Source organism: Aspergillus caelatus, assembly GCF_009193585.1.
Source record: "Aspergillus caelatus strain CBS 763.97 unplaced genomic scaffold BDV27scaffold_195, whole genome shotgun sequence".
Classification (NCBI taxonomy): Eukaryota; Fungi; Ascomycota; class Eurotiomycetes; order Eurotiales; family Aspergillaceae; genus Aspergillus; species Aspergillus caelatus.
Window position 1 is genome coordinate 19,616 of NW_022475458.1, and position 18,389 is coordinate 38,004.

The following is an 18,389-nucleotide window of genomic DNA, read 5'->3' on the forward strand; positions in this document are numbered from 1 at the left end:
GGGGGGATATTGAATTGATTGTGAGAAGGCATTGATCCCTTAGTTTAAAGGATCTTGTTCTGACTAGTACATTAGAATTAGTAACAGTTCCTGATGCTCCTGAAATAGAACAGCCGAGCTGCTACCAGCAGGAGAGGAATAGCTGAACAGATATTTAGACCACTGGATCATCTCCAGCCAGAAAAAAACATCTTGGTAGCATCCCTCTGCGCAACAATTTACTGATTGTTCGCCTTGTCTACTACCAGATCACAGCCGAGATCCAGATTGACTTAGATTTAGATAAACACCACAAAGAATAAGAGACATCCTCGGCTATAATTTAGTATACTGTTGCTTATAGAAGAAGATAAGAATCAGTCTTCCGTTAATAGACTACGTACTATTATTTTATCTATCCCTACTTAGTTCACAGGTCCTCTACCCTCAGTAGTAGATAGCTCTGACAGCTTATTAGTGGACAAATTGACTTTTACTTTCCACTCCTCCAGAGAGAGCGCGTAGTTGATGGTGTGCGGATAAGACGGTCCATGGACTGTTGTAGAGCTTGACACATTTTTCTATCAAGACAATAACCTCGCGAAGCTTCTCTTGGGGGCACAAAGTATATGCCACGTTAGCCATGATGGCCAGGGAATCAGGATGCTCAGGCCCTAGACCTGACCGCGGACCTCCATCACCTGCATTTCCAGCTTCTCCGACTCTTTCCATCTTCCCTGGTTTCAGTATGTGGATGCCAGGTTGGCCATGCTGGTCAGGCAATTATCTTGATAGCGTTGACCAGTCGATCCTGTGCACTTTGGAGACTTTTGTATAATTCATATTTTCGCCTGGTCACAGAGGTTCTCATTTCGCAAGACCTGCCTCAATTTATTCCATTTTGGTGGTGTTGTGGTTATTTAACAAAATTGGGGTGTAGATGAAAATCGGTCACCAGGTACACTGGGTGTCAGGTGATCGGATACCTATGGTGCACATTTGTTCACTTTTTTTTTTTTTCTTCATCAGTGGGCACCTTCCCCACCTACAATCACGATAGCGCTCACGCAGTGAATTCTCGGAGTCTATATCACCAATTAATGCCCCCTCCTAACTCTCTAGACAATAACCGCCAAAGTGTTTGCATTAATTGCAAATTACGAAAGAGGAAATGCGATAAGTCATTACCACAATGCGGGCACTGTACCCGGTAAGCTCATCACCAGTAACATTATGGAAAAGAAGCTTTTTGTAATATAGCCTTATAGCAAAAGGCTGGAGTGTCGTTATGTCCCCCGAGGCTCAGAGGAGCCCTTAGCTCGCGGCAGACCGTCTCTGACAGGGCCCATCGCACACAATCCTGCCATCCGATCTTCCCTGCTTCTTTCGAACATCTTCTCAGATATGCTGCTATTGGAGCCTACAAATATTGAATCTGCCGTGTACCTTCAAATCTACCGAATTATAAGAGCAACCGGCGGAACCTTCGATGAAATCAACAATCGATATTTCCGCGGTATCCACACGTTCGTCCCGATCATATCCCCGGACCGTTTTAACGATAAGCTCGACAAACTTCAAGGCGCGGCCCCCCCAACGGATCTCTCTGTACTACTTCTCAGCATGTGCTTGGTGACCTATCATCCAGAATTCTCACATTCGCAGAATACCGAGCCTCCACACCTATCAACCCTGTACTTGACGACAAAGTCGCTTTTCGCACAAGTTCAAGCATCTTCGTCCCTTTCGCTGCCTTTGATCCAAGCAGGAGTTCTAATAGCCGTCTATGAATACTCCAGTGGAAGGTATAGTGAGTCAATTGCAAGTATTGGTTACTGTGCACGAATGGGCATAAGCCATGGTTTACATCTCGTTAACCCCCCCGGAATTACGGATGATGAGCTGTTTACGCAAGTGGAAGAATGGAATACTTGGTGGAGCATTTTTATCTGTGAGAGGTCTATCTCTCGCCCCCCTCTGAGTATCCTAGCCTAACACCACAACACTACTAATACGGTCTCTCACAGAACGTTCATTTGTGAAGCACGTGAATTGCTGCAACCTCTTATAGCACAAGCTCCAGAAATAGAAGCCAATCGTGCAACGAAGTTAGAAGACTTCCCTCTCAGCGACCTTTCTGAGTCCAAAAGGATCCCAAATCTTCCAGACGACCCTTCTCAAGAACGTGGAGCATTCGCTAGTGTAGCTCGGGCTGCATGGCTCCTGGATCGGACGTTACAATCTCTACGTATAGCTGATGATGATCTTCGAATAGCGCAACTGAAGAAGCTGGACAGTCTGCTTCAGAATCTTTTGGCGGTGGGTCTGAGAAGAGCAGGTGGTTTTAGAGGCTTGTGGTGTACAGGAAATGCGGTTATGATGCGGTCAGTCTAAAGAAATGCTTTACTCCGAATCAGACTCGTTCCTGTATATGGACTGACGGTCCGAACAGTACACTATTTGTCATACACCGACATATCCTCTACCAAGACTCGACCCCCACTGCTTGCAACAGCCCGACGGAAATGGAGCGGCAAAACTCCTATACAGCACTCAACACCGTTAGCATGATGATGCTAGATATAGCAGCTGCCCAGAACAAACTCTCTTTGTCGTTAATAGATACCTTGCCCCCAAGTGTCTCGTATATCATTCATGCCGCTCTTGATCACGTCAAGGCGATGAATCTGTTAGGCGAAGAACGGATTCATGTGGAGAATCAACTCAGCTGGACCCTTGGCATGCTTCAGAAGCGGTGGTATGACACTGCATAGAGAGGGAATACGCTTTCTGATCCTCTCAAGCTAGAAAACATCCTACTGTGCCACAACGCTTGGGTGTATTACCGTAGATAGCACGATTATGGCTCCAACGTTTGTGTCCGAAAGTATTACTTACCAAGAATAACTGGTTTCCATGGAAGAGAGGCTCTACCACAATGACAAAGGCGTGATCTGAAATTAATAGGAGAAGAGCCTATAATGACCCACAATGGCTGTTCTACTTCCTTTTCGGTGGTATTCCCATGAAACTATCGAATCATGATATTCTCAGCGTCGCGTTCAAGTCTTTTGGAAGTTAGAGTTCAAATTGTGGTGTATTCAAAAGTTTTACAAAAAAATGAGGGCGCCGAAGAGACGAAACTGGCCGCAAGGACCTTTGCGCACGCACGAAGTGATTCGAGAGCGAACAATAAATTAACGGTATATTCACTTAGTGGCTTGATTAATTGTCCTATCAGATTTACTCGTCAGTTGACCTCAGAAGGGCCTTCATATGCAGCACTATGACCCTCAAATTAAACCTTCCAGGTCCCTCGCGCCTTAGACAACAGATAGGTAGATGCTGCTAGGAACAATGAGCCCACAAAGGCAGATACACCCGCAAACACCTCTAATCCAGAAAAGTCGGCTCCCCCTTGCTGGTTCAGAATACCTCCCATGGTTGGAAGTCCTGTTAGGCAACTAGAAATTCGTATATTAGCTTGTGGAAAGAATAAATGAGCCTGGTACCGGAAATTGCATGCTATCCCACCTTATCGAGATCATTAGTTGAAATGTGCCAAATGCTCGGCCCAGCGATTCCACTTTGCCAACCTTGGCAACGCAAGGCATGAATAGAGAGACGATGGATCCGCTGACAAATCCATAAACCAGAGCAAATACGATGATCCCTGCGTGCGAGGGATGATAATTGAACGGTAACCATAGACAGAATATTGATGCCGCAGTCAGAAATGAGCAGGCAGTTAGCACATTGAGGTGTCCAATACGATCAGCCAGATATGGCGGGAGGACTCGACCAGGAATAGAAGCCGCGCTTAGAAACAGTCAGGAGCTACCTCTCATAATGATTCAAGACAAAGGGAAATGGATACGTTATCATAGAGATCAGATATACGGAGAGTGAGGAGGAGAATCCCGAGTTCTTTGCCATACTTGACAGGTAGTCGAAGGGCCCCCACATGCTCCACCTTTTCATGCTTAGTGATATATCTCAATAAATCACGGGAAAATGGACATACATTGAAAAGAAGCACCCGAGGGTGAGGAGGAGTGGCTGTTTTTTCTTGAGTAATGTCAAATCAAACCACTTTGAATTCTTATCCGATTTATTGGGAGGCAGTCGTGCCCTGACCATCAGACAAGCAAGGACCAGCAGTACGCCGATAAACAAAGCAGTGTATCGAACTGCTCCGTCAAAGCCAACCTTGCTGATGAGCTGATCGAGCAAGATGGGAAATATCACGCCGCCAAGACTCGCTCCGGATGTCGCGATGCCAACTGCGAGTCCTCGTCTTCTGATAAACCATTGACCGGTACAGACCATAGCTGTGGTAAATACTCCACCCGCGCCTAGGCCAAATGCGAGACCTTGGGCCAGGAAGATCTGGTAGTACTCATGGGCAAGGCTCGTCATGCAGAGAGATAAGACACACAGAAAACTACACGGGTACAACACTGGTGCAGATCCGTAGGTGTCAAGTACATGGCCGTATACAGGACCCAGCGCCCACATCAAGGATAATTCGAGTGTAAAAATCCACGAAATCTCAGAGGGGTCATATTGCTTCAGTCTTGACTCCTTATAGTTCGTTTGGAAAACACCAATTCTGTTAAAGCCGAGTCAGCAGGTATGCTTCTTTTATTACTTAGAACACCCACGCGCTTAAGAATCCATATGTGCAAAATAAAGAAAAAAAAGATCCCCCCAAGCAGATCCAGCCCTGTATTCCTTCTTCGGGAGGGAGGGCTATCTCTTGATTGGCTTCTTCCGTCTTTGCTGGAGGCATCTTGAATGGATACTCAAATATTGTTAGGATCAAGTAATAAGAGTTGAGAAACAAACCCTCAACAGGCGAAACTGCCTTTATATGCACGTTCATTGAATGCTTTGATCTTCATTTGCAAGAATTACGGGCAATTTCCTGTGTACCATGCCGACTTCCGTGACTGTAGCATCCCACAGAGTGGTTGTCTGCTTAGAAATATCCAATTACCCTCACAGCAGTCCGATCAGGTAACCATAGAAGTTCTTTGGCTCGAAACTCCACTGGACGGCCGATATAAAGGCGGCCGCCAGGTGGGTCCACCTCCTGCTCATCCCTATGTTTAAGAGTTCTTTGACTAAAGCACTCCGCTCCTTAAGGAACTTTGTCTTTCTTTGGCTTGAATGCCCCACTTGTGGCCAAGCGATTCTAGAACGGCGGCCGCCAGGTGGGGCACTGCTTGCTCATTTCCATGTTTACACTTCTTCGACTAGTACTCCGTTCCTGAGTATGGATCTAGAATTTCGTATACCTGATCTCTGCGGCTGACGCCCACCGCTCTTGGGGTACTAGTTGAACGTACTATATCTAGCATAGTTCTCATATTGAGGCTATGCATGCTCGTTCTTAATGCTCGGCCCAGCTAGCTTAGCATGTTAATGCAGAACTAAGCGTCCGGCATTGTAGTGATATGTTGGCTGAAAGTCCCGCCATTACATGACTGGGTCCTTCAAAAATGGCGAAATTAACGATAAAAGACAATGCTCATTATTGACACATGGGAAACTTGACTAGGACACTAGTAGTTACATGATCCTTTCCACCTACTCTCTGTAAAGTGATAGACCCGGTGCGGAAGATCCATTTCTTATTCACAGCAATACCGCAACTAGAGTAGATCGGGTCCTCCGAAAAACCAGCCCTCAACCCACCCCAGTCCTGCTGTAGATTAGGATAGATTCTAAATCTAAAATCTATTTTAGTTTATAAAAAACTACATAATTTAAAAATTCAGATATTTTTGAGCTTTTCTATATTTTTATATAGATCTAGATTATATATATATATATATATATAAAGTAGAGATATAGACCTGTTAGAGATATAGAGCGTCAAAAATTGGGTTAACATTCTAGTAAACCTATATAGATAAGGTGTCTGATGAATAAGCAATATCCTACTTATTTAGGTATAGTAGCAGGGATTTCCGGTTCTTTTTGAGTCGAGTCGACCTAAATGAGCACGGGGTTCGGGGCGGGTGCGGGTCTGCCTACCAAAAACCTGACCCGATATGTCACAGATCCGATGATGACTCTGCATGATGACTGTATCGTATACCCTGCCCGTTGTGCATATACAGCTCGGAGGCCGAACGGCGACGACGGATTACATATCCGTTGACTTTTCAATAGCGTATAGTAGCTCCTTGTCAGTCTTATCTTGTTAGGAGAATAAGGGGTTGCTTCTGGATATAAAGTTAGTCTGATGTTAATGGAAGAAGGAGGCAAGAATAAGTCTTCTGTCTGCCTAATATCTACTGCTTAGTTTTCTGCCTACGTACCCTTACCTAGTTGACAGGTCTTCTACCCTGTATAGTAGATATTTCTTTGACACGATACCAACTCTATCTCTAATTGAGATGCATATTGGTCTCTTTTCTAGGTGTTATCTGATAGAAACTACCCTTGTACTTATTAAGCCATGTAGCTAATAGGTGGCAGAGAGCCTATACTTACGGCCGCAAAGAATATGCTCTTCAAAGATAACCAATCATATTCCTGGCTTTGTCCATTCAGTCGGAATTGAAATATGATGGTGGCGTTCACTAGATGACAAACAGGTTTTACATATTAGGAATACAGATACAGAAGCTGACGGCGAGTCGGCGACTTTCACTTTGTGGTATCTTGGTAGGGCCTTCAATTTCCAACTTTTCGCCGTTGGTGAGCCAGGATTTGTGATGCCACACTGGACGCTTTTATATGGACTATTAGTATTGCCTTGTTATTGTGCTATTAATCGCACTTACTGTCGACCTGGTGATTTTGTAACAAAGCAGCTACTTAGAGGCCTGTGTTTGCAAGGAATGACTATTATCGAGAGATTACAACGAACTATCCACCGGCGGCTTGTTTCACATGCTACTGCGGACCGATTACGGCACACAGACTTATCCGTACGAATATAGAAGAGAAGTATAAGAGAAAGAGGCTTTGGTAGCTATCTCTTAGGTGTGTTGCATTTCTCAACGTTATCAAGTCTGTCTCCCGAGGTATGTAGTAAGGCGACCCGACCCAACTTGCCCAGGTACTGTACAGCACTCGTTCGTGTCCATATTGGATCATGCTTCCACTCTCTCGATTGCTTGAGAAAACTAAATAGTGTCTCCGACCTACAAGTAAACAATATTGAAAGCACCATAATCCCAGGCAAGGAGCGAGAGTCATCCGCATCCAGCTTTTCTTCTCACCACGCTGAACAAGTAATAGCAGTAGATATTGCCCTTTCCCCGCCCCAAGGATACTAACATAAATCTCATCGCTTGTAACGTCTAATTTTAATCCGACGGTCTGCTTAAAATCTTTAGAGAAACCCTGATATTTAAGCCTTATCCTCTGTAGGCGGGTAAAGTCCACCTTGAGGGCACTTGCTGCCAAGCTTTCCATGATCTAAATACTTTTGTTGCAGAAAGTCCACGGTCTTTTCAGGCGACAGGCCACGTTCATCAACATAATGCCGTTCAATAAAAGCAACCGTGTCGAGCCCCACGGCTTCATCATCTGTTAGTCTCCTAGCGGCAACATCTGGAAGCTATGAGGGACAAGGGGTCATGACGTACCATCCATTGTCCGGCATGGAGCTGCGCCTCCTTTCACAAACATTTCCAACCACATAGAGTCGATCTCCTCGGGGACTGACACACCCTCCGCCAAAATTGTCAATGTCTCGCGCTTGACAGCCGCCCAGAGGCGATTGAATATGAAACCCGTCGACTCCTTTCTTGCCACGTAAGGCAGGGTCGCAACCTCCTTCGACCGCTCAACGATGAATGGAAAAACCGCGTTATCCGTGTAGCCATCCGTCATGATCTCCACAATCATGCAGTCTGGAGGCATATAGTAGTGCATATTTAATATCCGAGTCCTGGTGTCAGTCCCAACTTTGGTAAGCATCTCAGAAGTCTTATATGAAGATGAATTCGACGCTAGGATGCAATCAGCAGGTGCCAAAGTTTCTAGCTCTGCAAATGTATCGATTTTCAAATGGAGCTTTTCCGGCACTGCTTCGATCACTAGCCATGCATGCCTGACCGCATCTGCCAGTTCCTCAACTGCCTCTGCCTTGCCAGGCTTTTTACCAGTCTTCTGAGCATACACGGCCACATTTTTCTCGATATACGCTATGCCATCCGTACGCTGCTCTGCGCTCGGATCGCGGATAATAACATCATATCCGCCAGATGCCCAAACGCATCCTGTGTTCAAAGTCCGTTGTTAGTATATATGACACGTGGATTAACTCCAAATGGGCCCTTTACCTATACGCCGGCCAAGGACACCCGCACCAAGCACGGCAACAGGTCGGTTCTGATAGTCTTCTGGGTGTTTCCAAGGTGCCATTTCGGATGTAGCTCTGGGTAATGCTAATGTGAAGGTAGCAGAATACGTGAACTAAAACTTGAACCAGGAAAGTATCCGCGCAAAAAGAAGTAAAGCAACTCTTTGTTTGTGGAACTGCTGCATACAAATCAAGAAGGATAAAACCCAGGCCCCGTCAATCTTCTCATTATATAGGCATTTCTTTGTGCTGGTAGCTCAAGAAAGGAGACGAAAACATATACTCGGGCCATGTCGGGTTGGCATACCTTCCTAACGTCGGCTAGCCGCATTGATTGAGCACATTCTTTTGTTTTGGACTGATCTCTCAAGCCGAGTGCCGATCCCGAGGTTTCTATGGCTAGGGTACCGGCACATAGGTACCCGGAACGGGATAATAGTTGTATTTGCTGAAAGCCTCCAGATACGAGGCACCCCGGGATTCTGGATTGATGGATTACCGTCTCCGGTGACTGCCGTGTCGTTCCCGATAATCCAATAGGCCTTGCTTGATGTCAGCCACTATCCGAGGTGTAGCAACATAACCTTTGCCAGTAAGCCAGCCTATCAGCCTCAGAATGAGAGCACGTTTCGGAGTGATTATTCTGGCCCCTTCTACCCAAGATGATAAGCAAGTTTTGTACACAAAGGCAATTCCTCTAGTGCACAGAGCAATTCCTCATGGTTGTCAAGCCGTACATCGCATTGACTAGAGAAGAATCTAATGAGTTGGACGTTCTACTTTTCAAGGCGTGTTTGGTCCACCTGCGCCAGGAGACCTTGTTATTGTCACCCTTGCTTAGAATTCTGTCTACATAATTCATCCTCTGGCCTTGTCCTAATTCATAACTGGACATTTTGCATCAGTATGGTCGGCGTTTTCTCTATATTTAATTAAACAATCTACGGTAGACAGGGTCTCCGTCTCCTTAACAAGCATTTAATTTTCAGCAAAAGGGATAATCTAGCAATACAAATTCAAAATACACCGTGAAAGTAAAAACCCGCTCGCACGAAGTGCCTCCCTAAAAGCTGAAGATTTGATCCGTCATCTTTGACACAGCTCCGGATGATTGGTATCCCAAACTAACCAAACCCTTTTTCGAAGCATTGACCATTCCTGGCGGGCCACACAGCATCACCTTCGTGTCAGGTGAGGGCTTAGGCAACCTAGCTGCCATGACAGAGGGGGTAACATAACCTTTCCCATAGGCCCAATTCTTTGGTGGGTGGTCCAGCATATACCAGAGCTTTAGGTTTTGCGGATAGTCACGGGCAAATGCTTCCAACTCCTGTCGCAGAAGAATATCCTCTTGAGTACGGTTGGCGTAGATAAGACTGACCTCGGTCAAATCGGTGTCATTCTCGCAGATGGCGCGAATTAGCTGATACATCGGGGTGATTCCAGTTCCCCCAGCGATCATTCCAATCTTTTTGCAGAGGCCATTATAATATTTCATAGCTCCTTTAGGACCACGAAACTGGACCTTGTCACCCACTTGCAAATTCGCTAAATATTTTCCTGTAAGGAGGCCATCTGGATAACACTTGATCACCAATTCTAGTCTTCCCAGATCCAAATTGTTCGATGTTGGGGTATATGACCTGGAAACAGCTTGCCCATCAATAGTAGCTTTTATAGCCACATGCTGCCCAATCGGAAGTCCAATAACATCCTGTCGTCCGGGTAGTTGGAAGGTAAAGCGGTACACATTTTGAGCAAGCTCGTCCTTTTGAACCAAAGGAAGAGACTTATATTCCTTGGGCTCAAGGAATCCGCTGATAAGGTGCGGATTTGGCTGTTGTACCGGGTGCGATTTCACGTGAGATGGAAATTTGGCAAATCCAGAGTCAATTTGGAGCAGCTTGGACAGTCTCTTTCCAAATATACCGCCGATCGCGGTAGACAGAAGAGTAGCAGCGATGAATCCACTGGAAAACCCTCCAGTTGAGATTCCCCCTTGAAAAAGGCGCATATCGAACCCTGAATTGACCACAGCCTGAGAGGCCTTCGTTAGCCCCTCAGCCATAGGAATCTTGTTGGCGAACAGGTAGTATAGTACGGCCCCTCCGAGAGATCCTGATACGAGCACTGTGCTAAAAGCCGATCGAGGCTTCGTGGCCTTAGTAGCCGGGGGGCCTTGAGCAATGACTTTGACGGCCTTGGGCTTGCTGAACTCGACAGCACCTTTCAAAGTCCCCATTAAGTAAGAGTGCAGAATCTCGTCCGCATCGTCAGAATGGCCGACCTCTTCATATGCAGCTGTTGCGTCCGTTCCAGCAACATCAATCAAAACATCGGCACCGCCGGGATGGTCTCTGACGTACTCAGTTATATTGTAAACTACGTGTAGATAGACGTGTTAGTCAAAGGGATGCCAATTAAGGATAACCTGCCCAAAGAGCCAACTTACCCTTTCCGTGAATCGTAACCCACAAATCTGTTCTCGTATTGTGGGCTGCTATAGCTTCGGCAGTATATTCTGATGTGACTGACATTGTAACAGGTGTGTATATAGATATTATTCGGAAGTGGTAAACAAGTAAAGAATGCTTAATTAAGACACACAGAAACTAAAGGGATGTTTATGGACTCAACCCAGGCCAGAGGCGACCGGTTTCTTAAGTAGGAGGCTTTCAGGGCATGATTCTGTCATCACTCTAATACGACCAGTCATTTGCTCCTATACGAAACGGGACAGACCACCACACAAGCTCGTCTATTCGGCCCGTATGGAGCTCAGCTAGCAAAAAGCTGAAAGCTTGGTCTAAAGGTCGAATTCTGCTGAAAGCCTCCTGTTGCCGCAAGCGTTCCCCCTTGTTGATTCTTTTGGCCGATGTCATTTGCGCACAGCAGTCAATATTACCGAGGTTTCGAGTTCCGAGCTATGGTGACCAATCGGAAAAGAGCAGCTGAACAGAGTGTCAAAGCCATATTGAATCTGCACCGCTGCAAGGGGAGGAGGACCCGGTGTCCCGTACAGTACAGTGATCGTGTAATGCCACCATGGAGGTCAAGGCCTAAGCGGCCCGTAATAGATATATAAACTCCTTCACTTGTCATTAAAGGTTTGTCACAACTACTCAGATAAGGGCGTTTGTTTGCTACAGAGCTTTCATCATTATCACCCTGCAAATGTCTACGCAAAATTTCTATGTCCTCGGTGACCCCCTCTCGTCATCCAGAACCATCCAGGTCGACCCAACTGGGGGTATCGATGGGCTCAAACACTTGATTGCCGCTCACTTCGCCATAGTGGAGCCTAGTGGTTAGTCTCACAGCTTCGCCGTTCCCTGGGCAAGACGACAACACTTGCTGACAGACAAACAGGAATTGGTTTCCATGCGGATGAAATCGCGCTCAATGATGTTTCGGAGGTCGTTTCAGCCAGTGGCCCCGTGGCTATCTCTATCGATGGACATGCCGTACGAGAGCCTGTGGGCCCAAAAGGATTGCCGTATGTCGGGAACTACTTTGAGGTGTATCCAGATCATCTAGGGAACCACCAGCGGTTATTTGAACAATATGGACCGGTGATCAAAACTACCAACCTCGGGCGTGAGACCTACCAGACTAATGATCCACGAATCGCTGCGATTGTCTTTACCGAGTCGGATTTCTTTACCAAGAAGATCAACGAGGCCCATCCTCTCTACGCTCTAAAGACTCCGGCTGCGGGTGTCTTTCTAGGAGACACAGATACACCGGAGTGGAAGATAGCTCATAAATTTCTTCCACCAGCCCTGGGTCCTAAGGCCGTCCGTCACTATGCTCCTACTATGCAGAAAAGTGTAGAAGAGGCTTTTAAAGTCTTTGATACTCTTGATGAGCAGCGTGAAGCATGGAATGTATATCAATATATGCTTAAGCTTGGCTCGCAAGCAGTGGGAAAGCTCACACTTGGCTTAGACTTTCAGCATTTTACATCCCCAGATGCACCTCTGCATGAGATGGTCCACCTAATTGCTGAAGTCCTTGCCCTTAATAAGAAGGTTACTTCAAAGGGAGACTGGTATGGCCGACTGCCTTTCGGCGACCCTCAGCGGCTGAAGCAGGCAAAAGCCAGGGTTGAACATTTAGTGGAGGAGTCGATTGCGCAGGCTGCCAGGGGCGGTGTTGTTGACATTCCCCTACAAGATGCGGCCTTACAAGCCTCGAACATGGTCGGTAAGTTAAGTGCATTCCCCCTTCCCCTTGAGTAGTCTATCTGTACTAAAATGCATTCAGACTATGCCATCCGTGCCGTCGACAATAAGGGTGAAAAGCTGCCCAAGTCCAGTTTGGTATGGGCTCTGGTAGTCGCAACTGGCGCTGGGTTCACAACCACGAGCTCATTGCTCTCCTGGCTTATCTATGGACTGGTAACTTACCCAGGCATGCAGGATCGCCTCCTACAGGAATTGATTGATAATGGTGTGGATGAGAATACTCAAGTTACAGCTGATCTCACAGATCGCTTAGTATTTCTTGATAAATATATTAAAGAGGCACAGCGTCGACACAATCCATCCTTCCAGCCCGGACGTACAGCCAAGGTGGATCTTATCTTACCTGGAGGCTATAGACTACCGAAGGATGCTGTTGTGATACCTGCATTGCATCATATCCATAACAATCCTGATATATGGGAGAATCCTAATCGATTTGATCCCGATCGCTGGGATACTGAGCAGGTGAAAAAGAGGGACAAAGCCGCCTACATACCATTTGCTATGGGCCAACGAATGTGTATTGGGTTTAACTTCGCGCTCCAGGAAATCAAGGTCTTTTTACCGAAGCTCATCTACCGTTATAAATTCACCCGTGAGGGCGATGATCCTATTGAGTATGACCCAATGTTCCAGCTCATCCGACCGAATAATTTATACGTCCGCGCTGAGAGGCGAGTGAAATGGCCACCTCGATCGACTTCTGCATAGATACCTTGTGTGTGCTGGTGTTCAAGATTTAGAACTGTTCATTTAATTGAGGTTGATGGTGGTGTCTACGCAGAAGGTCAAGTTTCATTTCATTCCTCCGGTCTTTTCTGGAATGTGCAACATATGTCTCCCTTTGGTCACCTCATTTGTTAACAAATGTACTTTTCCCTTATCTTCAACTGGGCATATTCCTCATTCCAAATAGTAGTATCTAGGTACAAAACACAAGGCAAGTGAGCGAAATGTTATAAGTGCTCTATGACCTGGTCAATGAATTGTTCCATCCAGTACAAAAGTCAAGAATCTTTGTCATTATTTCGCGAGCAACCTTAACTCACACGGCTCATAAAACAAAGTAAATAGTAAACAGGGAATATTTATCAACTATGTATCACGTTTGTAGCCCTTGTGAAGTCCTATGGGCTCGTTACCAAAAACTAAAGGGGCACAAACCCTTTCGATCTTGAAAATATCTTGGCAGTTGAAGATATATTACGGCTGCTCAAACCGACAAATACATCGAAGACTAAGGATATATCACACGCTAGTCAGTGGTTATTTCAATGACAGAATTAAGATTAAATGACATGTAAATAAATGTGTATATGTTGGATTTCCTCTCCTCCATCTAACTGCTATTTGGCTGTTCGAGTCCAGGTTTTCCGTATACACACCGGAAGTGGCTTGAATTTGTACCTTCTCCTTTATACGATAGAGGCACGTTAGGTCAAAATGCCGTATGTCAGCTTTGCCGTACCTTATAGGATTATATAACATGGTCATGAGTTTATGAATATATGTGCTGATAACCTCTAGAAAGGTTTGCTGATACCTGGCAGCTTCCATATGGGGTGGGTGAACTAAGAAGTTGCTATTGAATCCCCCTTAAACCCGAGTGGCGCACACCATATGGTCTTTGCTCTAGAATATTATAGTGGAATACAAATCTCCTCGGCACATTATGTTATCTGTCTGTCCTATTTTTATTTGATGGCCTAGATATGACTTGACTTGTGTAGTGGCAAAATTATAGATCACCTCACGGGATCGGGAGCGCGGCATCCCTAACGATCGCAATGGGTGGGTACTTTATGATCGTCAGTGGAGACAACTGAAGTTTGATAAATCGGCCAATTGAGCCGAGTACTACGGGAGATCTCTGCGGAGCCGTTAGCCTTGCGGCGAAACTAAACGCCTTCGGTGATCCACCCAGGTATATGCTGCCGAGGTAGGAACCAAAGCCGTATTCCTCGGAAACCACCTCAATCGGTCCCTCCCCCCTTTTTGATGAATCTGAATATTGTCACGCAGCCCAATACACAAATTGTGGCGCAACAGGTGTACCCCTTCAGTGACTATCTTTTCTTGGTTTGTAAATATTGTTATATTATTATATTCGCTATCATGCTCGGCCTGCTTATGCACATCGATACATGCTCGTCATACCGGATTATGCACCTGACGCGCCGCCCATTAGAGCATTCTCGGACCTGCGATGAAAGCATGAGTAAGCTGTATAATGCTAATTTATATCTTGGATGTATGATTGATATTCATAACTCAGTGGACCAAGTCTGTTGCCGAGGTTAGCGGCCTGAGCGACCAATCAAGAAGTTAGGGAGTATGGGCATTGTGTATTAACCTGCTTGCAGTTGTTTTGATTGAAGCGTAGTTTACCAGGCGTCTCAAGCTTTGAAGTCCATGCGAGATTACTCGAGTACGTTCGCAGCTTTACCACTACAGGAGTGAGAATATGGTTGTGGTTTCCGGCGGGCCATTCATTTTTGGTCCTGATAAGGACTGGGGATTAGGTCTAGAGAGATATTCAACAACAGCATTTCCTATCAGAGAACCACTTCTCTAGGGTGGCGAAGAAGATAGGGAATTTCAAGTGGCACCAATGAATATACAACTGGAAGCTTGGACATTGGCATGCCGCATGATTATGTTATGATACATCGAGAGGGTCTATCGGCCCTGACTGATCCATGATTTCATCTAGCGGCCCGGCTCCTCGGTAGTGCCTAGGCTAGGCGTCTCACTATTCAGTGTGTCAGCGATTGCTGCGCTTTCGACATAATAACTCGGAAAGTCGCTCTTCGATACAGGAGCATTTACTCTACGTTGGACTAATTTACCAGTATCCTGCTATACATCGAACGAATTATGCTGTGGTATTCTCGAGATAACGAAGGCCTTGATGTGTACCAGAATCCTATCCCTCGGGTGACCCTTCCACCTGCACTGCAAAGCTTAGTGGATCGCGATGAAGATGAATACTTCTACGAAGATATCTACCCGTCTTAGTATGTATCGCTGCGCAATCATTGTTTCCATTCCCTATACAACCCTGACGAACGATTGTTCCGTGTAAGGAGAGGCGTTATACCATGCATTAGAGAGGCTGGGAGCTGGCGAAAGGCAAAAGCAAATCAGAGGGAATGAGTTCACATTAAATATACTAATGGAGATTTTTCAAAAGCCATATTGACTGCAAGGACACCCCGTACCGATATACGGCCTACTCTAACCGAATCCAAACGATCCTGTTCCCGTCATATAATACTGGCATTAGCGAGTCGCTTCGCCCAGCCATTCATCCATACTTTGTGCGTTGCACACATGCTATCTCCTGGGCTTACGTATTTGGAGACGTTGTCCATGAAGGATACAAAGCCTACCTGCGCAATCGCTCATTGCTTGCCCCATTAAGCAACGACTACAAGGATGCCAGAGACTTGACATCTGGAAAGAATTCGAAGGGGCAATATTGCAGCAAGAGAAAGTCATATGGCGATAGCCAAGACAAATCTGTTGTTGCTGACGACACATCAGATACTCTCACGCCATGGCCAACAATACATATCCCGCTAGCGGAGGACTACAGGGCGGTGATGTTTAAGCGAGCCATATTCCAAAGCATTGCCAGTATGGCATTGCCGGCCATCACCATCCACAGTGTTGTGAGGTATTCCGGACAGCTTCTGAAGAACTCGAAAAATGTCTTTTGCAGGACATGGGCACCTATCGGGGTAAGCTTCTCTCGTTCCAGTTCTCAAATTTAACGTTTTCATATATTACCTCGTTCAGCAGCTGATCACTTATTTTCTAGCTTGGTTTCATCTGCGTTCCTTTCCTCCCTTTCGTGTTCGATCGACCTGTCGAGAAACTGGTCGAATGGTCATTCGCCAATATTATTATAGCGCCCCTAGCTAGAAGACAGTTAGAACACTCCCACCTACCGCAGACCAGCAGCTACACCTGATAGATCGAATATTACACCGAAGAATCTCGACATAATCCATTTCCTGAAGGGCAGTTATATTCGGAGAACGGCAAGAAGCATCATTAAACCAATGATAGTTAAAGGAACAATACGAAAAGAGGCTAAAGGGTCATTCCCACTAAGTGTTTGCTGGGTCATCCGCACAGAAGTGAACTGGCTTTGCCTACTAACTGTTGGTGCAAATATGTAGGCCCAGGTTATAGATTTGTTTGGCCTAATGTGAATAGTTCGAGCCTCCATGGTTGTATTCTTCTATATTCTATACCTCTCAAACCCTGCCTGTCAACTGATCCTTTTTTTTTTTTTTTTTGTTTATATTTTTCCATTTTCTTATTTATATCCCCCTCTAGCATATCGTGTATTATCATTCTCTCTTAGCAAAATACGAATCTGCTACCGACTCTGTACAGATACAGTAGAGCCGACTATCGAGTATCGCCCCAGCTGCATTTCTCTGACATTCCCAGATGTGATTTGTTAAAATTAATACGGACTTAGGTAGATCATTTTTTTCCGCGGCAAAAGACAACATTTCAGTTCTGGCGAACGGTCTATCTCACACTTCTTTCCCCAGTTGCGATATCTGGGAGTTAATGAAACGCCGGAGTTAGGTTTGTGTTAGTCGCCTAGCGTGGTACCCGTTTCTACAAATTATAGACCAATACTAGGAACTGAGAGTTAGATACTAGTAATGAGACCCAAAGATTATCGCGCAGCTCAGGGGCGGTGGTAGTCAACGTAACAAGGATGCCTAGACATCCTCAATACGATTACTCTGCCTTGCGATCTGATCTCGTTGATCCAAAATTGCACTAGAGCTTAGCATTTGGACCAAAAGTATCTGCTATGGAGCTTCCCGTTTCTGCAAAGGACGCTCCCACGACAGGAAGCAAGTGCTCGGTCAACAATTGGGGAGGCAAAACAACATATCCTACGAATCCTCTTGCTGCCCACCTTGATATTGTTAACCATGAGCGCTGTCTCGAGAGCTATTTGGGACAACGTAAGCTCGATAACTTGATGATGTATGCCGGTGTCTCCAAACGGAGAGAACATTGCTTAGGGAGGGGACATTGTGACCCACTTGTTGTTGATAGTTCTAAAAAGCAGGCTGAAAATGTTTTTTTGGAGTGATTGGTGTGGAGAGGCCGCATATCTCGGCATTTATACCAACACCGCAGCTTACTTGGGCCGGATCTAGGTGCAGTAAGACCCTTTAAAGATGTGTCACATCGAGAGCGGTAATTGAAAGTACATTGGCGCATTCTAAACTTATTTCAGGGAATCAAGCAAGTCGTAAGATCGTGAAGAGATAGCTGAGTTTCGCGTAGCATTTTGTTGAATCATGTATCCTCTCATTTACTTCCCAATTGGAAAATCTTGCGTCCCTTCATCAGCTTTGCCAGGATTATCAGATATATAAGATACCTCAACGAATCCATACTTTAAGGTAATGCAGGATAAGGGATCAAAACCTCCATGTAGATAGTACAGAAGAAAGCCCTAAAGGTTTCTTAAACCTAGCCAAGTGCCGGAACATGGACAGGGTCTCTTGGATACTTATTCCGTTTGTGTTTCATTACCCGGCGTCCAACGACGAACCCTCCAGGCTCACAAATGTGACATCGATAAGACATGGGAACAATATTGGGATGCATGCAAATAAAAGGGAGAACGGGGAATCAAACAGCTCTAGGACGGCATGGCTGTGGAGTTGTACAAATATGCTAAGCAGATGGTATATTTAAAAAGCCCACTTCTCCTACCAGCTATGGCCTCACAAACATATGAAGACCTTATATTGACAGACAAACATAGGTAAACTTTCGCAATGGTCAGC

General features: G+C 45.7%; 7 protein-coding genes across 7 annotated transcripts; 3 read left to right on the forward strand and 4 right to left on the reverse strand.

Annotated features, from left to right (window-relative positions):
* Window positions 1-418: 418 nt before the first annotated feature.
* Window positions 419-865, reverse strand: BDV27DRAFT_34482 (uncharacterized protein). The gene has a single exon (XM_032076382.1). The coding sequence runs from the start codon at window positions 709-711 to the stop codon at window positions 454-456; it is 258 nt and encodes an 85-aa protein (XP_031923929.1). The 5' UTR covers window positions 712-865; the 3' UTR covers window positions 419-453.
* Window positions 866-1,020: 155 nt separating this feature from the next.
* BDV27DRAFT_133875 (Zn(II)2Cys6 transcription factor) lies at window positions 1,021-3,157 on the forward strand. The gene is made up of 4 exons (XM_032068183.1): window positions 1,021-1,189; window positions 1,248-1,937; window positions 2,007-2,363; window positions 2,432-3,157. Exons 1-4 carry the CDS (start codon window positions 1,080-1,082, stop codon window positions 2,751-2,753), a joined length of 1,479 nt encoding a protein of 492 aa, XP_031923930.1. The 5' UTR covers window positions 1,021-1,079; the 3' UTR covers window positions 2,754-3,157.
* A 120-nt stretch (window positions 3,158-3,277) lies between these two features.
* Window positions 3,278-4,771, reverse strand: BDV27DRAFT_161269 (putative MFS transporter; the record flags this gene model as incomplete). Its single annotated transcript, XM_032073193.1, has 5 exons — window positions 3,278-3,443; window positions 3,514-3,798; window positions 3,857-3,952; window positions 4,004-4,591; window positions 4,644-4,771. 5 exons carry the CDS (start codon window positions 4,769-4,771, stop codon window positions 3,278-3,280), a joined length of 1,263 nt encoding a protein of 420 aa, XP_031923931.1.
* A 2,490-nt stretch (window positions 4,772-7,261) lies between these two features.
* BDV27DRAFT_167396 (3-hydroxyacyl-CoA dehydrogenase family protein) lies at window positions 7,262-8,367 on the reverse strand (the record flags this gene model as incomplete). The annotated part of the gene is made up of 3 exons (XM_032074473.1): window positions 7,262-7,518; window positions 7,587-8,222; window positions 8,286-8,367. 3 exons carry the CDS (start codon window positions 8,365-8,367, stop codon window positions 7,349-7,351), a joined length of 888 nt encoding a protein of 295 aa, XP_031923932.1. The 3' UTR covers window positions 7,262-7,348.
* A 1,001-nt stretch (window positions 8,368-9,368) lies between these two features.
* BDV27DRAFT_161271 (uncharacterized protein) lies at window positions 9,369-10,842 on the reverse strand (the record flags this gene model as incomplete). The annotated part of the gene is made up of 2 exons (XM_032073194.1): window positions 9,369-10,687; window positions 10,758-10,842. 2 exons carry the CDS (start codon window positions 10,840-10,842, stop codon window positions 9,369-9,371), a joined length of 1,404 nt encoding a protein of 467 aa, XP_031923933.1.
* Window positions 10,843-11,479: 637 nt separating this feature from the next.
* Window positions 11,480-13,263, forward strand: BDV27DRAFT_161272 (cytochrome P450; the record flags this gene model as incomplete). The annotated part of the gene is made up of 3 exons (XM_032073195.1): window positions 11,480-11,612; window positions 11,675-12,511; window positions 12,572-13,263. 3 exons carry the CDS (start codon window positions 11,480-11,482, stop codon window positions 13,261-13,263), a joined length of 1,662 nt encoding a protein of 553 aa, XP_031923934.1.
* Window positions 13,264-15,429: 2,166 nt separating this feature from the next.
* BDV27DRAFT_161273 (mitochondrial fission process 1 family protein) lies at window positions 15,430-16,528 on the forward strand (the record flags this gene model as incomplete). The annotated part of the gene is made up of 3 exons (XM_032073196.1): window positions 15,430-15,569; window positions 15,746-16,295; window positions 16,376-16,528. 3 exons carry the CDS (start codon window positions 15,430-15,432, stop codon window positions 16,526-16,528), a joined length of 843 nt encoding a protein of 280 aa, XP_031923935.1.
* Between the last annotated feature and the right edge of the window lie 1,861 nt (window positions 16,529-18,389).

Bases quoted from the DNA above. Each gene is read 5' to 3' on its own strand.
- BDV27DRAFT_34482 (XM_032076382.1), bottom strand. From the start codon at position 711: ATGGAAAGAGTCGGAGAAGCTGGAAATGCAGGTGATGGAGGTCCGCGG.
- BDV27DRAFT_133875 (XM_032068183.1), top strand. From the start codon at position 1,080: ATGCCCCCTCCTAACTCTCTAGACAATAACCGCCAAAGTGTTTGCATT. The intron at 1,190-1,247 runs GTAAGCTCATCA...ATAGCCTTATAG, and splicing joins CAATGCGGGCACTGTACCCG to CAAAAGGCTGGAGTGTCGTT. The intron at 2,364-2,431 runs GTCAGTCTAAAG...CGGTCCGAACAG, and splicing joins GGAAATGCGGTTATGATGCG to TACACTATTTGTCATACACC.